Raw genomic sequence first — 24285 nt, forward strand, 5'->3', positions numbered from 1 at the left:
TAATATGCAAATCGACTGAATGGCAGAACGACCGGTCGCTATGATGCACACTGACCACCAGGGTTCAGACGCTCCACGCAGGGGAGCAGGCCTAAGCCATCAGTCGGACATTCCCTGAGGGCTCCCGGATTGCTAGAGGGCACAGGCCAGGCTGAGGGACGCCCCCCCCCGCGTGCATGAATTTCGTGCACCAGGCCTCTAGTATGTATGTGTGTGTGTGTGTGTGTGTGTATTCTTATATATTTTATATTTTATATATATATATATATATATATATATATTTATAAGAATATATAATTTTATATATATATATATATATATATATATATATATATATATATATATATTCTTATAAAATCTATCAGTTTTCCCTACTTTTAAACTTTGCCTAAATGGAATTATATTGTTATATATTCTTGTCATTTTTTAATGTGTTTTTATTGATTTCAGAGAGAGGAAGAGAGAGATAGAAGCATCAATAATGAGAGAGAAACACTGATCAGCTGCCTCCTGCACACCCCTACTGGGGATCAAGCCTGCAACCCGGGCATGTGCCCTGACCAAGAACCAAATCGTGACCACCTGTTCATGGGTCGATGTTCAACCACTTAGCCACACTGGCTGGACATATTCTTGCCATTTCTTATTCCACATTATGTTTTTTGAGATTCTTTCATGAAATTGTAGCTTATTCAGTTACACTATTTGCAAGTACTCTACCCTTTACTGTTTATGGACAATTGAGTTGTTTCTAATGTTTCTGCTATCACTACAATGTTACTATGAACTTTTTTTTTTTTTTTTACAAATTTTACAATAAAAAATATAGTAAAATATGCCAAATTTACCATCTTAATTATTTTTTAAGTTACTTAATGTCACTGAATCATTAGTTCAGTGACATTAAGTAACTTTCTCACTGTTGTGCAATCATTGCCACCATCCATCACCTGAACTCTCTTCATCTTGCAAAACTGAAACTCTACACCCATTAAACAACTCCCCATTTCTGCCTCCTCTGACAACCACCATTCTACTCTCCCTCTATGAATTTGATTACTCTAGTTACCTCATATAAGTGAAATCAGGTATTTGTCCTTTTGTGCTGGCCTGTTTCACTTAGCATGTCTTTAAATTTCATCCATGTTGTAGCATATGTCAGAATTTCCTTCCTTTTTAACTTTTTAAGGGGATAATATTCCATTTTATGCATATATAATATTTTGTTTATACATCTAGGAACATTCATATACACAAACAGTGTGTCCCAAAATATGTATACACACTTTATCAACTGATAACTCAATTTTGAAAATGAAGTGTATTTTAATAAAGACTGCTTTTATAATTATTCAAAGTGTGTATATATTTTGGGGGGGACACCCTATATACTTGTGCGCATGAGGAAGAATTTCCTCAGATATACACCAAAGAATAGAAAGGCTTGGCCATAAGAGCATGAAAATTTGACTTTACTAGATAATGCCAAACAGTTTCTCAGAGGTTGTACCAATTTTTATTTTATCAGCATAATACAGAGTTATTAATATTGTCAGATTTTTATAATTTTGTCACTTTTGAGGCTGTGAAAACATAACTCAATGTGTTTTCATTTGCTATTTTCCTGGTTACTGACAAGATTGAGCACCTTTTCATACATTCATTAGTCATTCAAGTTTCTTTTAGAAAAATTTTCTATCAGGTCATTTGTCTTTTTCTTATAGATTATATTTTTTGGTTATGAATCTGTGATCAGATATGGCAGAAATATAACTCCTGATTTGGAGCTTATCTTTTCACTATTTTTTGGAAACTTCTAAGAAGCAAACATTTTAAATTTCAATGTAGAAAAATTTATCACTTTTTCCTCTATAGTCTATATCTTATTTACTTTTAATTCTCACCAGAGGACATGCTTTTATTGATTTGAGAGAGAAACATCAATGTGAGAATGAAACATCGATCAGCTGCCTCCCACAGGCACCTGACTTGGGATTAAACCCCCAACCTGGGTATGTGCCTTGACCTGGAATTGAACCCATGACCTTTCGGTGTACAGGATGATGCTCCAACCAACTGAACCACACCAGCCAGGGCATAGTCTATAATTTTTTATCTTACTTAAAAAATTCTCTCTAGTCCAAGTTTATGAAAGTACTAGAGGCCTGGTACACGAGATTTGTGCACTCAGGGAGGGGGGTGTCCCTCAGCCCAGCCTGTGCCCTCTCGTAGTCCAGGAGTCCTCAGGGGATGTCCAACTGTCGGCTTAGGCCAGCCGTGAGCCCGGCTTCTGGCTGAGCGGTGCTCCCCCGTGGGAGCGCACTGACCACCAGGGGGCAGCTCATAGCGACCGGTCATTCCGCCATTCGGTCGATTTGCATATTAGCCTTTTATTATATAGGATTCTCCCATTTGTCTTTCCAAAGGTTTGTCTTTTACACTTAGGTCCTTAATTAACCTAACATTGATCTTTGTATGTACATTGAGATAAAGGTCGATTTTTATTTCTTACATATGGGTAACTAATTGTGCCAGTACTATTTATTGAGTAATCCATCCTTTCTTCACCAATCTTCAATATCACGTGTCCACAAATGTGGTGAGCCTGTTTCTACTTCTCTATTCTGTTCCATGATTTACTTGCCTGAATTTATTCTAAAAAGCACTTTTAACTTTTAAATGTTCAAAGATTAATTAAAGCATAAACAAAGAGTTCTTTAAAACACCTTAAATGAAATATCTATAAATGAAAAACTTTTAATGTGACTATTTTCTAAAAGGCAAAATTTTTAAACAGTTGTGTGTGTGTTTGTTTTGTTTTCTTTTTTTGTTAATCCTCACCTGAGGATATTTTTCCACTGATTTTTTTTAGAGAGAGTGGAAGGGGGGGAGAGACAGAGAGAAACATGGATGTGAAAAAAGACATATCGATTGGCTGATTGAGCTTGCCACCAAGGTATATATCCTTGACCAGAATCAAACCCGGGACCCTTCAGTCAGTCAGCAGGCTGACACTCTATCCACTGAGCCAAATCGGCTAGGGCTAAACAGTTGTTTTTAGAATCATTTAGTATAAGATTAAAAATTAAATGCTAAATTGAAAATAAACTTTAAACTTACCTTTCTTTCAGTAATATCGTAGACTTTATTGGTTTTGGTAGAAATTTTATATTTCTGTTTTGGTACCTAAAGAAAAAAAAGTATGGCTTACAAAAGAATTCAAGTAATAAACTTGAACTTATGTTACAAATTATCTATATATCATGTCATTTGTTTATAACCTCAGTTTCTTGTTCTTTCTACAAAGTACTTCATTAAAGATAAAAATTAAAAGTCTATATATTTTAAAATTACTTACAATTCCTAGCTTCTTGTGACATAAGGGATAACCACAGAGCTTGATAATAGAACGTTCATCCACAACATCACTGTAGTGAGCAGGTGCGATAAACTTCCCCTGTAATGAAATAAAAGGGGCATCCCCCAATCCTAGATTATTGAAAAAAGTTCATATCAGCTCTCTAGGCCCCATAAATCTCATCTGAAAATACTGAGATAATAACACTACTTATCTCATAGGTTTGATGTTAGAATCAGAGGAGAAAATACAGAAAAGGAACTTAGAAGAGTGCTCAATATGTAGGAAGTACTCAAAAAATGTTAGCAATTATTTAAAAAGAACAAAAACAAAAAAAGTTCTGCCACAGTAGACTATGTATCTTTGTAGATTATATAGTTCATGAAATAATTCTGAGGCAGGAGGAAGAGATCGTGTTATAGTGAGTGCTATACCAAAGCAAAATACTGATAGTATATTTTATTTTAAAAATTATTATTATTAAAAAAATAAAGCACATAAAATAAGAAGATATAATTTTACCTATTTTTAAAGCACAATGTAAAAAAATTAAGTACAACAAAGGTCAAAGTGACTCCAGAACAAATTTTTGTGCAAAATCTTCTAGCTTCTGAAAAAACTGTACCAGAGAATGCTGAAGTGATAGTTATAAGCTAATACCAATTTTTTTCCACTGGCATCTTTCTCTTCAAATAATCTCACTTCTTGAGATTATTTTTGAAGATGGTTTTCTGTATTAGTAGAGACTGAACAACTTTTTATGGAGAGTAGTATAAGGTACTTATTTCAAATGAAGCATTTCTAGTTTGTGTTTGTATTTAGAGTCATCATGGTACACAGATTTTGATGCAGTTACTTATATCAATTTAAATGATCACATTTATATTCCTCTTATTTAGAAAAATCTATGAGCCACACTAAAAATTACTTTTGCAATAGAAGCTCTGAGTTTTAATTTTCCATTTCTTTTTTCTCTTAAGGATTATGAGGACATAATATAAATTTCCATTCAAAAATTTAATATAATAGAGCCATTAAAGAAAACAAGCAAACAAAAATGCAGATTATAATTTTCTTGTTAAGTGTTAAATCATAAAGGATCTATATTTGAGGTTTTAAAAAATTCAAATTAATGGAATTACATTAACAAATATAATCTTCTGTTACTAAAATAGGACAACATACAGAACATGGAAAATGACGAAAATAAAATGAGAATAGCAGAGTGGTTAAAACAATTACTACTAAGGGGTGAAATATTTATGTTATTTTTCATTAGTGCATTTAAAGTCATTATAAAAGAAATACATGTGATTATTTTTTAATGCACGAATTATATAGCATGTTACCTGCATGTGGTGACTAAGAACAGATTCAAAGATTTCAATAATGCAAGTTTCACGTTGCACATATTTAAAGATTTTCTACTACAAAAATAATAGTTTGTGAACACATACACACTCCATTAAGAATTCTTCTGTAATATTTTCTTCTAAAAGCTGTTCAACAATATGTAGAGCTTTTCTCTCAAACTCAATCTTCTTTCTCACAATCTCTTCTAGTTCTGCTTTCCTAAAATTAAAAAAGAATTATTTAAAATGTAACTTATTGTACTTATAAGTTTTATATAGCCAATTTTCTGTTTTAAAATACACTAACAACTTACTATTTGCTACTTAAATTTATATTTTTAGCTAGAGGCCCGGTGCATGAAATTCATGCATTGGGGGGGTGTCCCTCAGCCCAGCCTGCACCCTCTACAATCTGGGACACCTCAATCCCCCCACTGGGATTGGGCCTAAACGGGCAGTCGGATATCCCTCTCACAATCCAGGACTGCTGGCTCCCAACCGCTTGCCTGCCTGCCAGCCTGATCACCCCCTAACCACTTCCCTGCCAGCCTGATCGATGCCTAACTGCTCCCCTGCTGGCCCAATTGCCCCTAACTGCTCTCCCCTGCCGGCCTGGTCACCCCTAACTGTCCTCCCCTGCAGGCCTGGTCGCCCCCAACTGCCCTCCCCTGCAGGCCTGGTTGCCCCCAACTGCCCTCCCTGCAGGGCTGGGTCCCCCCCAACTGCCCTCCCCTGCAGGCCTGGTTGCCCCCAACTGCCCTCCCTGCAGGGCTGGGTCCCCCCCAACTGTCCTCCCCTGCAGGCCTGGGTCCCCCCCAACTGTCCTCCCCTGTAGGCCTGGTCGCCCCAACTGCCCTCCTCTGCCGGCCCGGTCACCCCTAACTGCCCTCCCCTGCAGGCCTGGTCCCTCCCAACTGCCCTACCCTGCTGGCCATCTGGTGGTGGCCATCTTGTGTCCACATGGGGGCAGCCATTTTGTGTTGGAGGGACGGTCAATTTGCATATTACTTTTATTAGATAAGATGCTGTTACTTTTGACTCAATACTTTTCAAAAAGGAAACAAGCTACTTGTTGTACTAGACACATAGAAGGTTAGTCACAAAACAAGATTATTTGATTTCCAGAACCCAGAATACAAGGAAAAGCTTCAGAGATTCCTACAGAAAAGAAAATGAAGTGAAATCTTTTTGCCAGTTACAAGTTTATACTCTATTACTTTTGTGGGTAACTAAAAATGGAGGCTTTTCCTCTAAAATCTTTATAAATAAGAAGAGATCAGAGAGGAAAAAATATCATTTTGGCTCTTCTTACAAGTAAAAATGTATTTGTGTCAAGTCTCAAAGGTCAACAGATGACACAGTTTGACAAGGGAGAGTCATATTTGCAAAGAAGTGTTTACTTACTTTTGTTGTAAGTTTTATTAAATAACTATATTGATACTAGAAGCCTGTTGCACGAAGTTTTGTGCAATAGATTTTCCTGCGCCATTTCCTCTGGCCACCCGCCGATACGAGCGCCTCCTGAAGGCTGGGGGCGGGACTCGGGGTGGCCGATGGCGCTGGCTGGAGGCGCTCCGATCGGCAGGTGGCCAGAGGAAAACTGGTACTGGCGGAAAACTGATGCCGGCAGCCACGCAATCGGCCACCCCGAGTTCCGCCACTCGTGCCTTCCGCCGGCCCCATGGGTCCTCCCACAGCGCCAGCCGGCCGTTTAGGCCGGTGAGAGGAGCGGGGGGCGGGGACTCGCGAATCCCCGCCCCCCGCCAGCCAATCGGCTACCCTGAGTCTGGCCCCCCGCGCCTCCAGCCTGCCCAATCGTGGGCGTAGTGGAGTGATGCAATTTGCATATTACCTTTTTATTATGTAGGATAACTATGGTTTAGGAAAACAGCAATCTTCCTAGGAAGGCTGGTCCTTGTCCTGGCACCAAAGGAGCTCTGTCAGCTTGTACTTGCTCCACACATTATGAACATAAAGCACGGGTTATCAGATCAAACAATGGCCCCAGACAGTGGTTCTCAATCATAGCTCCATCTGATGAGATTTTTCAAAAAGATACTATGCCCAGGTCACACTGCAGGCTCATTAAATCAGAATCTCTGGTTATTGGTGTTTTCTTAAAAGTGCTCCAAATAATCTTAGTGTGCGACTGGGTTGAGAATCACTGTCACAAGACCAAAGATACCAACTACCTTGGTGATGCATTTGGCTCCTTTCTAGCACTGGTTTCCACTTGCCTCCTGAACCAACCTTTGCTGACCTCCTGGATCTTGACTTGGCTCTCATATCTGGACATAGAATGTACTCACCTTTTCTCCCTACCTTCAAAACATTAGATTCTAATTCCTTGCCTGGAACAATATGTTTTATAAAACAATTTGGAGGACTGGCACAGGATTGCTAACTATGAACACATAAGGACATTAAAACAAGAATAAATTTGCAACTAACACCTGTTCTCCCATCATTTTATAAAGGCCATGCTTACATCAAAGAAGTATAAAAGACACAGACACAGTTAAAAAGCAGTTCTTCATACTGACTATATTTATATTTAGCTTTATGAAAAACATTATTTTATTTTTCTCATTTTGCTGCCTACCAATAAAAGCTATGTATGTCAGGTGCTAAGATCAGTACATAACCGGCATTAGGAATTGCTGATTTAAGCATCAACTATCTCAACCCACAATAACTTTTATTAACTGATAGATACCTACAGTTGCTTCCCATGGATAGCCAAGTCTCACAGCTGCCCTCTGTCAGAAATATTGACAGGTAGTGTGGTATACAGCAGTGGTTTTTGGTCTCAACATTCCTTTACACTCTTAAAATTAGAGCTTTTGCTTATGTAAATTATATCTGCTGAAACTTACCATATTAAAAGTGAGACAATTTTAAAGCATTTGTTTAATAATATACCTGTTACATGTTAATATAAATATTTAAATATTTTTATTTATTTCAGAGAGGAAGGGAGAGAGAGAGAGAGATAGAAACATCAATGATGGGAGAGAATCATTGATTGGTTTCCTCCTGCATGCCCACACTGGGGATGGAGCCTGCAACCAGGCATGTGCCTCGACCAGGAATCGAACTGTGACCTCCTGGTTCATAAGTCGGTGCTCAACCACTGTGCCACGCTGGCCAGGCCATGTTAATATATCCTATATAATAAAACCCTAATATGCAAATCGACCAAATGGCGGAACAACCGGTCACTATGACGTGCACTGACCAACAGGGGACACACGCTCAACATAGGAGCTGCCCCCTGGTAGTCAGAGTGCTCCCACAGGGGGAGCGCTGCTCAGCCAGAAGCTGGGCTCATGGATGGTGAGCGCAGCGGTGGCAGGTGCCTCTCCCACCTCCGCTGCAGGTGAGCGGTAAGGAGCGAGGGGTCCCGGACTGTGAGAGCCCCAGACTGCAAGAGGGCACAGGCCGGGCTGAGGGGACCCCCTGCCTCAGTGCATGAATTTCGTGCACTGGGCCTCTAGTTTTTAAATAAAAAATTTAGTGTGAAAAGTGGAATTGTTTTATATTTTTGAAAACTTTACTTTCTGGCTTAAAAGTATTCACCTGGATCGAATGTGGAAGTATTTTGTAGTTGGAATCCTAATATATAAAAACCCAAGGTCTGCCACAACTGACCAAAGGCTCGACCGAACACCGGAAGTCAGTCCTACAGTCAGTGCTCCCAGCACTGACTGCTGCCGCTGCGGGCATGGCGACCCAGCACTGACTGCCAAGGGGGCTATGGATCAGGCCCAGAGAGAGGCCCGAAGAGAGAGGCAGGGTCTGATCTGCAGCCTCTGTGGCAGCTGTTGATCAGCCGTTGCCTCTCTCTTTCTCTCCGGGCTTTGCCAGCAGCCGCATCTCTGTTTCTCTCCAGGCCTCCGTGGGGGCTGCTGATCAGGCCCGGAGATGCTGACTGGCATAGAAACTGACCAATCAGAACCAAATCTGGGTGAACTGTGAGGAGCCAATGGCTGCCTAGGAGGCAGAGCTTTTGATGCTGACTGGCATAGAAACCGACCAATCAAAATCAAATTGGACAGCAGGGGAGGGCAGTTGGGGGTGAGATCAGGCCGGCAGGGGAGGGCAGTTGGGGGCGAGATCAGGCCAGCAAGGGAGGGCTGTTGGGGGCAACCAGGCTGGCAGGGGAGGGCAGTTGGGGGCGAGATCAGGCTGGCAGGGGAGAGCAGTTGGGGGCGAGATCAGGCCGGCAAGGGAGAGCTGTTGGGGGCAACCAGGCCGGCAAGGGATGGTAGTTGGGGGCGAGATCAGGCCGGCAGGGGAGGCCAGTTGGGGGAAACCAGGCCAGCAGGGGAGGGCAGTTGGGGGGCGAGATCAGGCCGGCAGGGGAGAGATCAGGCCGGCAGGGGAGGGCAGTTAGGGGTGATCAGGCAGGCAGAGGCAGTTAGGGGCAATCAGGCCGGCAGGGGAGGGCTGTTGGGGGTGAGATCAGGCCGGCAGGGGAGGGCAGTTGGGGGCGAGATCAGGCTGGCAGGGGAGAGCAGTTGGGGGCGAGATCAGGCCAGCAAGGGAGGGCTGTTGGGGGCAACCAGGCCGGCAAGGGATGGTAGTTGGGGGCGAGATCAGGCCGGCAGGGGAGGCCAGTTGGGGGAAACCAGGCCGGCAGGGGAGGGCAGTTGGGGGCAAAATCAGGCCGGCAGGGGAGGGCAGTTGGGGTGAGATCAGGCTGGCAGGGGAGGGCAGTTGGGGGAAACCAGGCCGGCAGGGGAGGGCAGTTGGGGGCAAAATCAGGCCAGCAGGGGAGGGCAGTTGGGGCGAGATCAGGCCGGCAGGGGAGGACAGTTAGGGGTGATCAGGCAGGCAGGTGAGTGGTTAGGGGCAATCAAGCAGGCAGGCAGGTGAGTGGTTAGGAGCTAGAGGTCCCAGATTGCAAGAGGGATGTCCGACTGCCGGTTTAGGCCCAATCCCACAGGGTTTGGGCCTAAACCGGCAGTTGGACATCCCCCAAGGGGTCCCCGATTGGAGAGGTTGCATGCTGGGCTGAAGGAACACCCCCCTCCGTGCATGAATTTCGTGCACCGGGCCCCTAGTAAATTTATAAAAGATCACTCCCCTCAACAACTATTTGGTTATCCCCATGGCTTTTTCATTGTTTCATCATCTTGAATGGTCTGCTCAAAATACATTTCAGCTTGTCTATATTCTGCAAATTATAGTGCTCACAATAAGACAATCTCCTTAGGTTTGTGGTCAGATCAGTATTGAAGACAGTTTCAATATTTCTTAAAACAAAGACAGTATCATCATGCTACTCCACGGGAAAATGCAGGTATCCCTCGTTTTACGGCGCTTCACTTTATTGCATTTGACAGATGTTGCATTTTCTACAAATTGAAGGCAAGACCTCCACTAGCAAAAAAAAGATTATGACTTGCTTTATTGCGGTGGTCTGGAAGTGAACCTGCATTATCTCTGAGATATGCCTGTACTCATCAAAGCAGATCTCAAATCCATCCAATTTCTCCATCCCAGATGATCACCATCCCTAAAATATTAAAACTTTTTAAACTTAAATTTCATCACTTTATTAAAGTTTTCCCATTTGCATGTAGAAAATCTAAATTGCTCACATAGCCTACCAGGTACTGTATGAATGGAATCCTGCCTTTCTAACCTTTTCCTATGCTCCGTTCTTGCCTTGCTCAGAATGCTGCACACCACCCTGAACATCTCTCCTTTCTTTATGTGACCAAACCTTTTCTTGTCACACACACTGCATCTCTGGCTGGAGGTCTCTCCCCTCACTACTCTGTCTGGTTAATGCCTACTTAGCCTTCAGGACACAGATTAATTACTTTCTGAGAAACCCTCCCCTGAAAACCCACCACCTTCCCTGCCAACCTCCAGCTAAATTAGATTCTGGTTATGAGTTCCTACTACTTTATAGCACTTATCACAATTTGTAATTATGTATTTCTTTGTGATAATTTAATTGGTATGTCTCTGCTCCACTAGATAGGAACTGTGTCTATTCTATTCAAAATTATATCCCCAGGACCTAACAGGTCTGGCATATCTTACACTAAGTAAGTAACTTGAAAAAAATTAGTAAATTAAGGCCAAAGCCAACACTTCATAAAATACCACAGATATGTATTTTTAAATTCATACTCACAGACTATTCCTATTCTAGAAAACTTTCGTGACAAGAGATAAATCCAAGAGACAGTACAGGAGAACTTTTTGCTGAAAATATGCACCTTTCTACAGACACTCATACCTTCATTAGAAATCTAAAAGTGTCTGATTTTGGTTTTCTTAAAGCATGGAGCAGGGGGTTGTAATAGTCTATGTGAGAATTTACAATGCTTCCCAGATCTTCCCCTTCTCATAATAATTTTCTTTTAAGGTAGCATCCATTACTGTTTTTAAAAATGGAGATAAACAGTCAAATGAATTCAGTTGTCCAAATACTAGTAGTTCTCATACCTTTTAGAAGCATCTTCCTGTTTCAAGGTACTTGTCTGTTTAGCACCTAAAATTAAAACAAACAAACAAACAAGAAACAGTAGGTTAAGTTCTACCCAAACACATTGGATTACAGGACAGATTCCTGCCCAAATAAAGTACCATCTTTTCCTCTTTTCCACATATTCCATTTCCAATCCTGGGTGTAAATCAAGTGAAATGGAATGGGAATCCAATTTGTATTTGTAAGTTAATTACTCCAGAACTGTTCCTGGTTAACATGTATCTCTTTCGGGGTTGAATTTTCTCTTGTAACATAGTTGCAGTTACGCACTCCTGAAAATCTGAGATAGGGGTCCTTTTAGGGGTAACCTCTCTCCGTCCCCCAAATAATTCACTCCCCGGTAAGAGGGGAGGAGGCTCTCTGATACCTAAGGGAAGCGGGGCCCCCAAAGCAGCAGTGCGACTGGAAGGAGGACCAGTGCCAGGTTCCAGGGGAGCTGCCCACGGGGCCCCGGTCACCTGCCCAGCCTGGCGACCCCAGCTCTAGGCCCCCGGGGCCGCCACTGCCCTTTCCTCACAGCCGGGGGCACAGCCCCTTCTGGGACAACCCCGGAACGCCAGGGTAAGGAGTTGGGGGGTCCGGCCGCAGGGCTTTCCCGGGAGGCGCGAGGCGGCGGTGGGCGCTCTCGGCCTTCTCCCGCCTCGGGAGCCTTTCGGGGCGCCCCGCGCGCCTCAGTCTGGAACTCGGTAGGGGCTGGCTCTCGGGGTCCAACGTGGGGAGAGGCCCTTGAGCCTACCTGCGGCCTTTCGAGAGGCGCGGCGGGCCCGGGCCTGGAGGCCGGCCGGGGACCGCCCGGCAGACTCAGCCATGGGGCGCGTCGTCAGACGCTCGGGACCGACCCTGGCGTCTCCCTCCGAGGCCCCGCCTCCCTGACGTAGCGGGGGGGGCGGGCTAGTGGGCGGGGCCTGGGCGGGGCCCAGAGCGGCTGCGCGGCCGGAGGAGGTGGAGGAAGACGTAGAAGCGAGAGGCCCGGCCGGTAAGTGGGCGCCGACGGAGGTCCTCGGCGGCCGGGGCCCGCGGCAGACCTTGAGGCGCGGGGATGCGGCGCGACGGGCGGATTAGGCCCGGCGAAGTGGTGGGGCCGGAACGCCGAGGCCATTGACAATCGGGAGAAATGGCTTCCCTTGGATGTCGCCCGCACGCGCGCTGGGGTTTAGCCGCCCCACTGCGGGTCTGGGGCCGGGCTCCCACGCCGGGAGAAAGGATGGGCTGCGGGAATGGGACGGGGTTCCCCCTGAGTTCACGGACTGCATTAGTTATTTTGGGGACCGCATCTCTTAAGGAAAATGCCCCGATCACTTGGCGTGGAGGGCATCTGAACTTCCCCCACCGCTAGGTGAGTTGTATTGACTTCAATTTTTGTCAAGTGGGGACATTACAATATAAAAAACTCCCTATTGATTAGAAGTGATCTCAAGCCCAACTTTTGGAAATAGTTTCAGAAATGAAATACTTTGCATTTTTAATGCACTTGGTATAATCCATATTTGCGATCCTTTTGGTAATGCTCCAGATTATTTTTTTGTTCCAGTTGTTTCTTTTAGAACTACTCTAAGCAAAACCATGCTTTGAAGAAAACCTAAAAGATGCAACAGGTTTTTTTTAAAAAAGATTTTTATTATATTAGGCTAACATACAACTAACCTTCAATAAAAGCATTTCAGCTTTAAAACTTTTTTCTTCATTGTACTTACTAATAATTCATCAGAATGAAATATAACATTAATACTTCAATGTAATATCTGTGGTAGTTAACAGTGTGCTTTCTCTTGATACATTTTAGCATCAGAACTAGGAAAAATAACGAGGAATGGCTGTGGAAGAACTTCAATCCATAATAAAGAGATGTGTAAGTAATTTCTTCTTTTTTTCTTTTTGTAAAGTTAAATACCTTCCAAAATACTATGGGAAGGGCACAGATTATTTTTAATTACACTTTCTGTCATTCAAATTGTTTATCTTCTTTAATCCTTGCTTTTTTTGACCTATGGAAAAGCATGACAGAAAGGCAGATTGGATTATTTGTCCACGTGACATACTCCTCTAAATAACCTTTAAAATATTTAATACTGGTCCTTACAGATTTCTTTGACACAGAGGATTTCAAGATCATTCATTAAAGTATTTATTAGGCTAATCAGAATTTTCATATATATGTTTATGTGCAACTTACCTAGAATTTTCAGAGATAAAATAAATCAAGTAGTTATTGCATTTTTATTTGCCTAAACATGTTTGGCTTTGTTTATTTTGTTTTTTGCCAGCAAATCTTAGAAGAGCAAGACTTCAAAGAAGAAGATTTTGGCCTGTTTCAGTTAGCAGGCCAAAGATGCATAGATGAAGGGCACATAGACCAGCTATTAGAAGTTATTCAAAATGAAAAGAATAAAGTAAGTATGATCTTTGTGTGTACTTTTCAGTCTTTTTCTAGGAAGGGAATAGTCACATGATGCTATTATTATTCATCCATTCATTTATTCATCAAACATTTAAAAATCAACTTAAGCCCAGCCGGCGTGGTTCACTGTTTGAGCATCGACCTATGAACCAGGAGGTCATGGCTTGATTCCCAGTCAGGGCACATGCCCAGGTCCAGGTACTTGCCCGGGTTGCAGGCTCGATCCCCAGTGAGGGGCTTGCAAAGAGGCAGCTGATCAATGATTCTCTCTTATCATCGATGTTTCTATCTCTCTCTCCATCTCCATTTCCCTCTGAAATAAAAAAATATATTAAAAAATAAAAATCAACTTAAATTTCCATAGTAGAAAGCTGGGAAAACAAAAAGAATTAGGACTATTAGTACATTTTAAGATACTTACAGTCTGGTGGAGGAGATAAACATGTAAACAACCAGAGAATAACTGAAATAAATGCTATAGTTAAAATGTAATTAAAGTACTTTAGAAGAGCAGGGATCAATGCTGGTTAAGCACCAAAAGTGGCATTTGGATCATTAATTTACTTTGAGAAATATAAATATCAGGAAGGCTAGAAATTCATTTTTGGTGATTAGCACATTCTTTTCCTTCAGCCAGTTATACATAGAAAACCAAATATCAAGTAAGTTAGTGTTTGACATGAGGAGAGTTGGATAACCTTACTGACCAATATCATCCAGCTACAGTTATCTGAGAATTCCTTTCCCCACAATGGAAAAGTATCTTTTTGGGATCAGAAACAACTTTTTTTTTCAGACACAGTTTTGGCAACACTGCCAGATTTTGTGTCTTTGGACTTCTCTTACACAAGGGAAGACTATCTTCTTTCCAGGAACACACTTTTTTTTTTTTTTTTTTTTCAGTTATAGTGCTGTTTATTTATACAGAAGTTTTCTTTGTTGCCATCACAATCTAGTCATGCTGACCTGTGATTATATCTAGGGCATATTGATTGTGTTTAGGAGAAAAAATTAGGACATTTTATTTAAAACATTTGTTTTTTAAATATATTTTTATTGATTTCAGAGAGGAAGAGAAAGGGAGAGAGAGATAGAAATATCAATAATGAGAATCATTGACTGGCTGCCTCCTGCATGCCCCCTACTGGGGATCGAATCCAGGACCCTTCAGTCCACAGGCTGAGGCTCTATCCACTGAGCCAAACCAGCTAGGACTAAAACATTTGTTTTTGATGTGTTTACAGTTCCTTTGTAGCCCAAAATAAAGTAAATGTAATGTTTTCTTTAACTCCTTGAGGATAACCTTTGAAAGTACCTTACTTTTAGCTAATAATAATAAAATTAATAATAGCTAATATTTACTATTTACTATGTGCCCGATGCTCTTAAGTGCTTTACATCTGTTAACTAATTTAGCCTCTCCAGAATCCCATAATGTACTACTATTAAATTCATCTAATCTAAGAATAGAGGAATATGCAGATTTGTCCATTACAGTGTCACGTCACAACTGGATCAGAGGCTGCGTCCCCACCCTCTGCAAGGCCTGGGGTAGGATAGGATACAATAGAAGGGGATAAGAAAGGAGAGGGAGAGGACGGCGCAGACCTGCATGCAGACAGGCCGAGAGGAGAAAAGGAAGAACAGAAAGGGAACAAGAAAAAGACGCAGGAATGGAAAAGGGAAGGAGACTGCACGTGGAAGGTGGCGACTGTAGGGGTGGGGAGGACAGGGGGGAGGGCAGAGCAGGTGCACCCTGTGAGGGGCGAGGTGCAGGTGGCGGGGAGCCCCACTCAGACGTGGGAGGAGGGCATTGGCGAGGAGGCACCCACGGGTCCGGGACGGAGTGGAGGATGGTCCCAGGCCTTCGCCGCAGCAGCGCTCGGGCTGTGTGGGCCTCGGCCACCCTCACTGGGCTGGACGTCCCGGCCGGGGGATGGGAGCAGGACAGCGGCGGGGAGGCCAGGGAAGGGGGTGGCGGTGAACACCTGGTCAGGGCTGAGCCCTGGGATGGGGGTTAACACCCCCATCCCCCCGAATGGAAGCTTTAAGAAGGGAGGAGGAAGGGAAGGACTTTATAAAGGAGTCAGTAGAGAGCAGAGTTAAAGAAAAAAAGAGGCTGTGTGAGTGAACTGCAGGAACTATAATGAAAATCAAGTATAGTTGTGTACTGGGGACAGATTTTAGAAGTAGGAGTCAAAAAAGAAAAAAGATAAATGATAGTGAATAATTAGGCAGGTAGATAGATATTAAAACAGTGGAAGTAAGTAGAGAAGAATGTGGATGAGAGAGAAAGAGGGAGGGAAGAAAAGTTTTAAAGGGGAGCCAGTAGAGCTTAAAAGGAGAATGGGAAGAAGGAGGAAATGGGGGAGGGAGCAAAGCAGGTCCGAGGGAGGAAATGAAGAAAAAAATTAAGGTGGGAAGGAAGGAAAAGGGGAGGAAGGGCAGGGGTAAAGATAAAGGAAAGAAGGAATGTGAGGAGGGAGGGAGGGTAGGAGAAAGATGGGAAGAAGGAACAGAAGTAGGAAATAAGGAGGAAAGAAGTTTATAAATTATGAGTCAGTAGGAAAAAGTGTTACATAAAGGAGAGAGAAAAAATGTGTGACAGGGAGAAACCAGTAAGGAAGTCAAATACAATTGTGTGTGAAGGGGATAAGATTTAAAAAAAAAAAAATTAGTAGGGGCAACCAGGCTGGCAGGGGAGGGCAGTTAGGGGGATCAGTCAGGCAGGCAGGTGAGTGGTTAGGAGCCAGAGATCCCGGATTGCGAGAGGGATCCCAGATTGGAGAGGATGCAGGTTGGGCTGAGGGATGCCCCCCGGCCTCCTCCCCTCCTGTGCAGAATTTCGTGCACCAGGCCTCTAGTTTTGTAGATAAGGAAACAGTCACTGAAAGGTAAGTGACTTACCCCCAAATCCAGGACTTAGACCAATGCAGCCTGGTTTCAGAACTCCTAACCACTCTGCTCTGCCTCCAGTTATCACCATGTCACACTTGCAAAGAAGTTTTAGAGGGGATTCATTGATTGTGGGGGTGAGAGAGAGTGAGGCATCAAAGATGGCTGGGTTTCTAGCCTCTGATAGGATAATGTATCCCAAACAGAAAAAGGCAACCTAAGAGGGGAAAGTTTCCTGAAGGAAAACAAGTGAGATTACTTTAGAAATGTTGAGTTTAAGATGCAGCAGGCAATTGAAAAATAGTTTCAAGCTCAGGAGAAAAATAGATTAAGATGTAGATTTGTGCATGACTATTAGAGACTAGAAGCCCAGTGCACAAAATTTGTGCACTCTGTGAGGGGTCCCTCAGCCCAGCCTACACCCTCTTGCAGTCTGGGAGCCCTCAGGGAATGTACGATTGACAGCTTAGCATTGCCGCGGAGGTTGGAGAGGCTACCGCCACCACCGCTGCACTTGCCAGCCGTGAGCCCAGCTTCTGGCTGAGTGGCGCTCCACACTGACCACCAGGGGGCAGCTCCTGTGTTGAGCATCTGCTCCCTGGTGGTCAGTGCACACCATAGCAACTGGTCGTTCTGCCGTTCGGTCGATTTGCATGTTAGCCTTTTATTATATAGGATTAGGTGACTCTGATAGATTTAAACATAACGAGGTTTATTTAATCTTAATAGCTTTAGAATCACCTTTGTAATGTGTAGTCTGCTAAATTCAAAGGTTCAGATATTGATAAGACAGTGTTTAAAACTGACTACAGTTTGTCCTGGCCTGTGTGGCTTGGTTGGTTGGGCATTGTTCCTTGCATCAAAAAGGGTTGCTGATTCCATTCCCGGTCAGGGCACGGGCACGGGTTGCGGGCTCTGTCCCCAGCTGGGGGTATGCAGGAGGCAGTAGATCAGTGTTTCCTTCTCTCTCTCCCTCTCCCTTCCTCTTCCTCTTAAAAAAAAGTAAAAATAAACCCGGCCAGTTTTGCTCAGAGGTTGAGCATCGACCTATAAACCAGGAGGTCACGGTTTTATTCCCCATCAGGGCACATGCCCAGATTGCAGGCTCAATCTCCAGTAGGGGGCATGCAGGAGGCAACTGATCAATGATTCTCATCATTGATATTTCTCTCTCTCTCTCTCCCTCTCCCTTCCTCTATGAAATCAATTAAAAAATATATTAAATAAATAAATAAAACTGACTACAACTGACTTATTGCCAGGTGACGGAGTTAAGGTTGATTAAGATTTACTATTAATCTGCTTTATGTGAAAAGTTTTTCTGAGAAAGCCATATGAATAGTTTGTCCTAAGACATTCTAGTGCCAGGGTTTCTCAATATTGGCACTATTGATGCTTTATAGCAATCCTTACCCCCATTAAATGACAATAAAAAATGTCTCCAGACTGCCACATATTTCCTGATAGGTAGGGAACAAAATTGCTGTCATTGAAAACCACGAGTATAGTGGGAAAAACATGGGCTTTGGACCTGGACAGACTTATATGCAAATCCTGGTTCTACCACATGTTAGTTGTTGGACATGAGGCATGTCAGGAATCTCTAAACTTTAGCATTCTCTCCTGTCAATTAGGGATAATAATCTTACCCTATAAGTTTGTTAATATTAAACTAAACAAGTTTTAGGTCATGGATTGTCATTATTTTCCCTTTCTCATAACTATACTATTTACATAATGACGATACCTTGCAGCTGAGATTATATTTGTAAAATATTTTATCAAAATTATTTTTTTTAGCTCAGATACACAAATCTCATTCAAATCTTAAATTTATCTTATAGTTAATTATGCTCCGAGACTCACTCATAGGGTAGAAAGGGAAAGAAGTACTTAGTTGGCAAAGTAGTCTCATAACAACTAGTTAAGTTTTCAAAAAGTGAGATAGGCACTCATTTGTGGAATATAATAAACTGATGAACAAAAATAGATACAGAGACAAAAAAGCATCCAACAGATGTCAAACTTCAGTGGGAAGGCAGGGGAGGGGTGAAGGGTGAGGGTAAGAGATCAACCAAAGGACTTGTATGCATACATATAAGCATAACCAATGGACACAGACACTAGGGGGGTGAGGGCATGTGCCAGGGGGTGGGGGTGGTGTGGGAGGAGGTCAATGGGGGAAAAAGGAGACATTTGTAATACTATATGTAATACTTTAAACAGTAAAATTAAAGTGATGGCCTAACCGGTTTGGCTCAGGGGATAGAGCATCGGCCTTCGGACTCAAGGGTCCCAGGTTCGATTCCGGTCAAGGGCATGTACCTTGGTTGCCAGCACATACCCAGTAGGGAGTGTGCAGGAGGCAGCTGATCAAGGTTTCTCTCTCATTGATGTTTCTAACTCTCTATCCCTCTCCCTTCCTCTCTGTAAAAATTCAATAAAAAATATATTTTTTTTAAAAAGTGAGATAGGCTTATTTAATAAGTAATGGTGGAGCAAATATTTAGTAATTTTTAAAAAATTAACTGCATAACAAATGCCTGATTAGTAAGGACCTAAATATTAAAATCCAAGCTTTACACACACAAAAAACACACAACAGAATAAAACAGAACAGAATATCAAATCTTTGATGGGAGGATACTTTGTTACCCTTAAAAAGTAACAGACATCTTTCAACCTGTGTTTATGGAATACATATTTTGTAATAGGCCCTACTCTAGATACTGGGAATAGAAATAGCAGAACAAAACTCAGTGCCCCTGTGGATCTTAAATGCTAAGGAAGACAAGATATGTACATGATAAATAAATTATATAGTATGTTAGAAAGTGATAAACACCATAGAGAAAAATAAAGCATGGTTAGGGGATTGCATAGAGATTTGAAGGAAGCAGGGGTATAAGCTATGGGACTATCTGGGAGAAGAGTGCCAGGTAGAAGAACTAACTAGTAGGAAAAGAATATTCAGAGAGATCAACTGTGCTGTCTTTCCCATTAAGTAAAAAACATGATTACTATTAGTTTTTAAAATATTTAAGTCTTCATTTTATACCATAGTTCCAACATAATCCTCATTAAATAAAAAGAAAGGTGAAATAATCTGGGGTTTTTTTTAAACTTAAATGAATGTTTATAGATCTAAAGAGGGAATTTCATTTTAGACCTAAAAGAAGAAAAGGGACCAACAACAAAAATCAATGTATTTTGCTATTTAAAAATAAGGACCAAAACACCAAATAGTTATTTGTCATAAATGCATCTAAATGAATATTAACATCTAGGAAACTCATGCAGATTGATAAAAGTTGTTGTTTTTTTTTTTAATTGATTTTAGAGAGGGAGGAAAGGAGAGAGAGAGAGAAAACATTGATGTGAGAGAGATACATTGATTGGCTGCCTCCTGTGCCCCGATGAAGGATTGACCATGCAACCTAAGTATGTGCCCAGACTGGGAATCGAACCCATGAGCTTCCCGTGCACTGGATGATGCTCCAACCAACTGAGCCACACTGGCCAGGGCGATAAGACAGGTTTGTTTTATTTTTTAACTAAAAATGAGCAAAGATGGAAACATGATATTTCCTCTCGTGAACTGTGTGTTCATGTACACTAACATCTTGCCACTTGTTCTCTAGGACACGTTAAGTCTTTTACCTTTACACATTGCCTTTGCAGAGCCTTTAATGTATTTCCCACCTATTTAGACTTCTCTGTTTCTCTAACAAGCCTTAGCTTAGCCATTGCCTCTTCTGGGAAACCTTTCTTGCCTTCCCCAGATGGAAGTGACTATTCTCCTGCTATACCTTATACTCTACGGATATTACCTTATAAGGTTAGGGTGACAGAGGGGGTATTGTACCTATTTGTCCTCTTTCTAGATATTTCTTTTTTTTTTTTTTTTACAAATGAACTAGAACGTAAACTCTAAGGAGATATCTTAACTGCTGTGTCCCTTGCTTTATTTCTAGCACGTAGAATATTCTAGGGACCTGACATAGTACATGTTTGATAAATATTGATGAGTTGAAGTATTATGCCGGCCAGAGAAATGGAATATATTGTTGATAGTTTTGAAAATCAGTGATTTTTATAATGAATTTGAACCACTAATTATGAAGGTAAACTTTTACTTGTGAGGTAAGCATTCTGAAATATCTTTGAAAATAGAAGCACTATGTATATAGGAGAGAAAATTAATGAAATGGCACCCTCTCCTTTTACATAAGTTACATGATTATAATATATTTAGAGATTGTCCAGGGAACTTTAAGAGGTTCGTGATCATTGGCTAGATTTCTTTATGGTAAGGGAGTAAAATTCTCCATGAAAATTAAGTACTTGCTCATATTAAGCTAATGAATTCTCTTGTTGGAAATAGAGGACTTACTTAAATCTTGGGAAAAACCAACTTACCTGATTAAAAGTTCGTCTGCCTTTTCTCAGTGAAAGTTTTAAAATATTGATTATCTGTTAGCAGCCAACCCTAGGAATTCAGTGGTGAAACGTAGGATTTGCTTGCTTCATCTTTTCTACTTAGAAAAAATTCTAAATTCCTCCAATTTAAGAAAGCTTTATAAAAAAATACATTTTTATTGATTTCAGAGAGGAAGGGAGAGGGAGAGGGAGACAGAAACATTAATGATGAGAGAGGCAACCTGGGCATGTGCCCTTGATCTGAATTGAACCTGGGACCCTCAGTCTGTGGGCTAACACTTTATCCACTTAGCCAAAGAAAGCTCACCATGAGCATCCTGTAGATGGCAGTATTTGCTTTACTCTGAAAATGATATTACAGGTCATCATCAAGAATATGGGCTGGAATCTTGTTGGTCCTGTTGTTCGATGCCTTTTATGGAATAATAAGGAAGATGATAAAATAAAATATTTTCTGCTGCTTGATTTATTGGTAAAGGTAAGTTAACAAAACTGGGTTTTCTGTCACAATACGCATCAGTATTTTATAATTTTATTTACTGTTTAATACTTGTTTTTGGTGAGAAAGCTTTTAGTTGATTAAAATACAGGAGGGAACTCTGAAGAAAGGTGCAACCTCATTGATTGGATGGACATGTCCATTCAGTTTCCCCAAATTTTCTGGATATAAGAAGTATCTAACCTTCATTTTAGAATCTCTCAAGAAGAGACCTAAGAAGCTCTATTTTTAATAAGTAATTTATTGTATAGATGTGGAACTCAAAGCTTAGAGAGGTAGTTCCAGGCCACACTGATCTTTTGGCAACATTGGAACTAGATTCAAATTTCAGTCTTTGCTCTGTGATATGTTCCCTAAAAGAATATGAAAAACCCAATCACAGTGAAAATAGGAATAGGGAGTAGATTAGTTATGACTGACAACTTTAGAAAGCAGCTCTAAAAAGTTTAGAATTATAAGTAACAAATGCTGAACAAGAAAGAAAAATTCTGAGAAAAATGACGTTATAAGAATCTACTTAGAGATCAGTGCAAATAAATAAAAATATATACCTGGAAAGAGGAAACTCCATTTACATATTAACTTATTAACTAAAAAGGCTCTTTAAAACGCAAAGCAAGTGAGGTCATAAGATACAGCTATGCTCAGAAAGGACAAAAGAAACTGCATTTATTTATTTAAATACCATGACAATGTGAGATAAAAAAAGATCCACCTGCTGGGAGCTCTGGAGGCACCTTCAGAGTAGACAGGCAAAGCTCAAAGGAAACAGCTCTGGTGATCAGACTCCCTTCACATTCCTTTTCCTTTGACAAGGAATTTAAGTCTCCAAAATGTAGTTGTCTGTTATAGACCCTTTAACTTTTGACTTCTTGTTGTATATTGATTTGACAATCACAGATTCGGTTTTCCGTTGTATTTTTTAAACAAATGTATGAGGCGTTTTACTGTTAACCAAAAAATAATCATATTTTCTCAGTATATGCCTTCTTTTAAAAATAGTAATCATGTGGCTTTAAATACAACTTGTATTAAACAGGTTCAATTGTGAATATTTTTATAGTTATGTAATCCAAAGGAATTATTGTTGGGTTTGCTTGAACTGATTGAAGAGCCCTCTGGAAAACAGATATCCCAAATTATTCTTCTTTTACTTCAGCCATTACAAACAGGTAATGAGTATTTTGATATCTTAAGTGCTTTTTATTTTCTGTGTAAACGCCTTGATTTTATTCCAAAATGTCAACAGTATTGCCGGGGATCTTGATTCAGAAGATAGAAGGGTTCAGGAATCCAGAGAAGCGCTGTGTGTAAATTAAATAAGAGTCCAGTGACGAAACATAATTTTGGGGGGCCAGAAAAGACTTAGCTTAAGGAACTAAGTTCCTCTTGTCTCAGGACCCCTTGCTTTTTATTAACACAAATTGTCCTAAGGCAAAGTAGATATACACTTCAAAGGCCAGGGTTTGGTATACAGAATCCATTGTCAGATTATCAGGTTTGGAAGAATTACCTCTGGCCAGGAGGAGGCAATAACATGTAGATTAAAATGCCTTTAGCTGTCTGGCAGCAAGCAATCAATTTATGCATCCTTTTCAGGTTTTTGGGAAATGCCCTCAGCCATTTCCAGATGATTCAGCCCTGCTGACATGCTGGAATTGGCTTCTGGCATCTCACCCTTTTTGATTTTTATAAATTTAACAAGAATGTATGTTTTAAGATTTTTAAATTCAATGGAAAGGATAGAGTTCTATCATGTCCCTTTAAATTGTTGCCAGGCATTAAAGGAATCAGTCTGTAGTCAGTTTCTTTCTGGGACAACAGTTCTTTGAGTCCCAATTTCAATGTTTAACAGTTCCTTAAGTGTACATGCCAGCAATGATATTCTAGTTCTGGATGGTGGACAAATAGTGGCAATGCAGGTCTGACCTTTCCTGGTTTGGTCCTGGGCAACCTGTAGTGATGCACAGCTGCTGACTGCTAGTATGGCAAGGCGTCTTCACCATCTCACATCTCTGGACTGTTCCTCCTCTTGTCTTGGGGGCCACTGCTATTCTGTGGTTGGGCAATCTGGTCAGTTCCTCTCTGGGATTCATTTTGCAGGAATCCACACAGGCTTGAAGGAGTTTTCTGGAAATATACAAACATATTCTCGACCAAAGTTTAATAAAGGAATCTTTTCTATAAATTAGACTTGGGATCCTTTTTATTTTTGCCCAAACAATTTTCCTTTGGCTTATTTTGACACCATGTGTGCCTTCATGAGTATCTTGCTATCAGCATTACAAGTGAAAATTAATTTTCAAAGTAAAAAATTTAAAGCAATTGAGGCTTGATGTAATTTACTTACAGGATATTTTACCACTATCCCCCCTTTTTTTGATTTAAATATTATTAGGAGGCTTTTGGAAATCTTACAATGCAGTCTTGATAATTTTTTTAAAATTTTCTGTAAAGAAATATGACTGCTCTGGATTCATAGCATGTTAAGCAGTCTTTACCATGAGATGAACCATCAATAAAAAAATTAGTTAATGCTTCAGGAACAGTTTCCTGTACAGTACAACAAAGTTCTTTTGAATATTCACTTATTTCAATTAGCCAATTTAAATCAATCTGAAATAAGATTAACTTTTTAATGTTACTTGTCCTAGGTTATGGACAGTAAATGAAATCAATTAAATTTCTGCTATTGGTCTTTGAGTAACTTTACATAAACTTCGGGGAGGCAAAAATACAAACTACTTTTCTTTTTGAGGCCTACTATGTTGACTTTTAATTAGTTTTCCAGACCCTAGAAGGAAATCTTTTTTTATTCTCTTCCAGAATAATTTC

General features: G+C 41.1%; 2 protein-coding genes across 4 annotated transcripts in view; one reads left to right on the forward strand and one right to left on the reverse strand.

Moving 5' to 3' along the window:
* Positions 1-12068, reverse strand: part of RPAP2 (RNA polymerase II associated protein 2) — a 107237-nt gene extending 95169 nt beyond the window's left edge. The window contains exons 1-5 of the mRNA XM_079776029.1: positions 11955-12068; positions 11176-11221; positions 4816-4930; positions 3359-3457; positions 3121-3186 (exon numbers count right to left, since the gene is read on the reverse strand). Of these exons, the coding sequence (XP_079632155.1) occupies positions 3121-3186; positions 3359-3457; positions 4816-4930; positions 11176-11221; positions 11955-12027 (399 nt within the window). The 5' untranslated portion in view covers positions 12028-12068. The remainder of the gene's footprint in view (positions 1-3120; positions 3187-3358; positions 3458-4815; positions 4931-11175; positions 11222-11954) is intronic.
* A 73-nt stretch (positions 12069-12141) lies between these two features.
* GLMN (glomulin, FKBP associated protein) overlaps positions 12142-24285 on the forward strand; it is a 53100-nt gene continuing 40956 nt past the window's right edge. For 2 of the 3 annotated variants that reach the window (XM_079776576.1, XM_079776578.1), the window contains exons 1-5: positions 12142-12194; positions 13002-13067; positions 13483-13608; positions 21313-21429; positions 22514-22622. In XM_079776576.1, coding sequence (XP_079632702.1) covers positions 13029-13067; positions 13483-13608; positions 21313-21429; positions 22514-22622 — 391 coding nt within the window. In that variant the 5' untranslated portion in view covers positions 12142-12194; positions 13002-13028. Of the gene's footprint in view, positions 12195-12417; positions 12555-13001; positions 13068-13482; positions 13609-21312; positions 21430-22513; positions 22623-24285 lie in introns of those variants that run through there. The other variant, XM_079776577.1, reaches the window with a different exon arrangement.

Source organism: Cnephaeus nilssonii, assembly GCF_951640355.1.
Source record: "Cnephaeus nilssonii genome assembly, chromosome: 7".
Lineage (NCBI taxonomy): Eukaryota > Metazoa > Chordata > Mammalia > Chiroptera > Vespertilionidae > Cnephaeus > Cnephaeus nilssonii.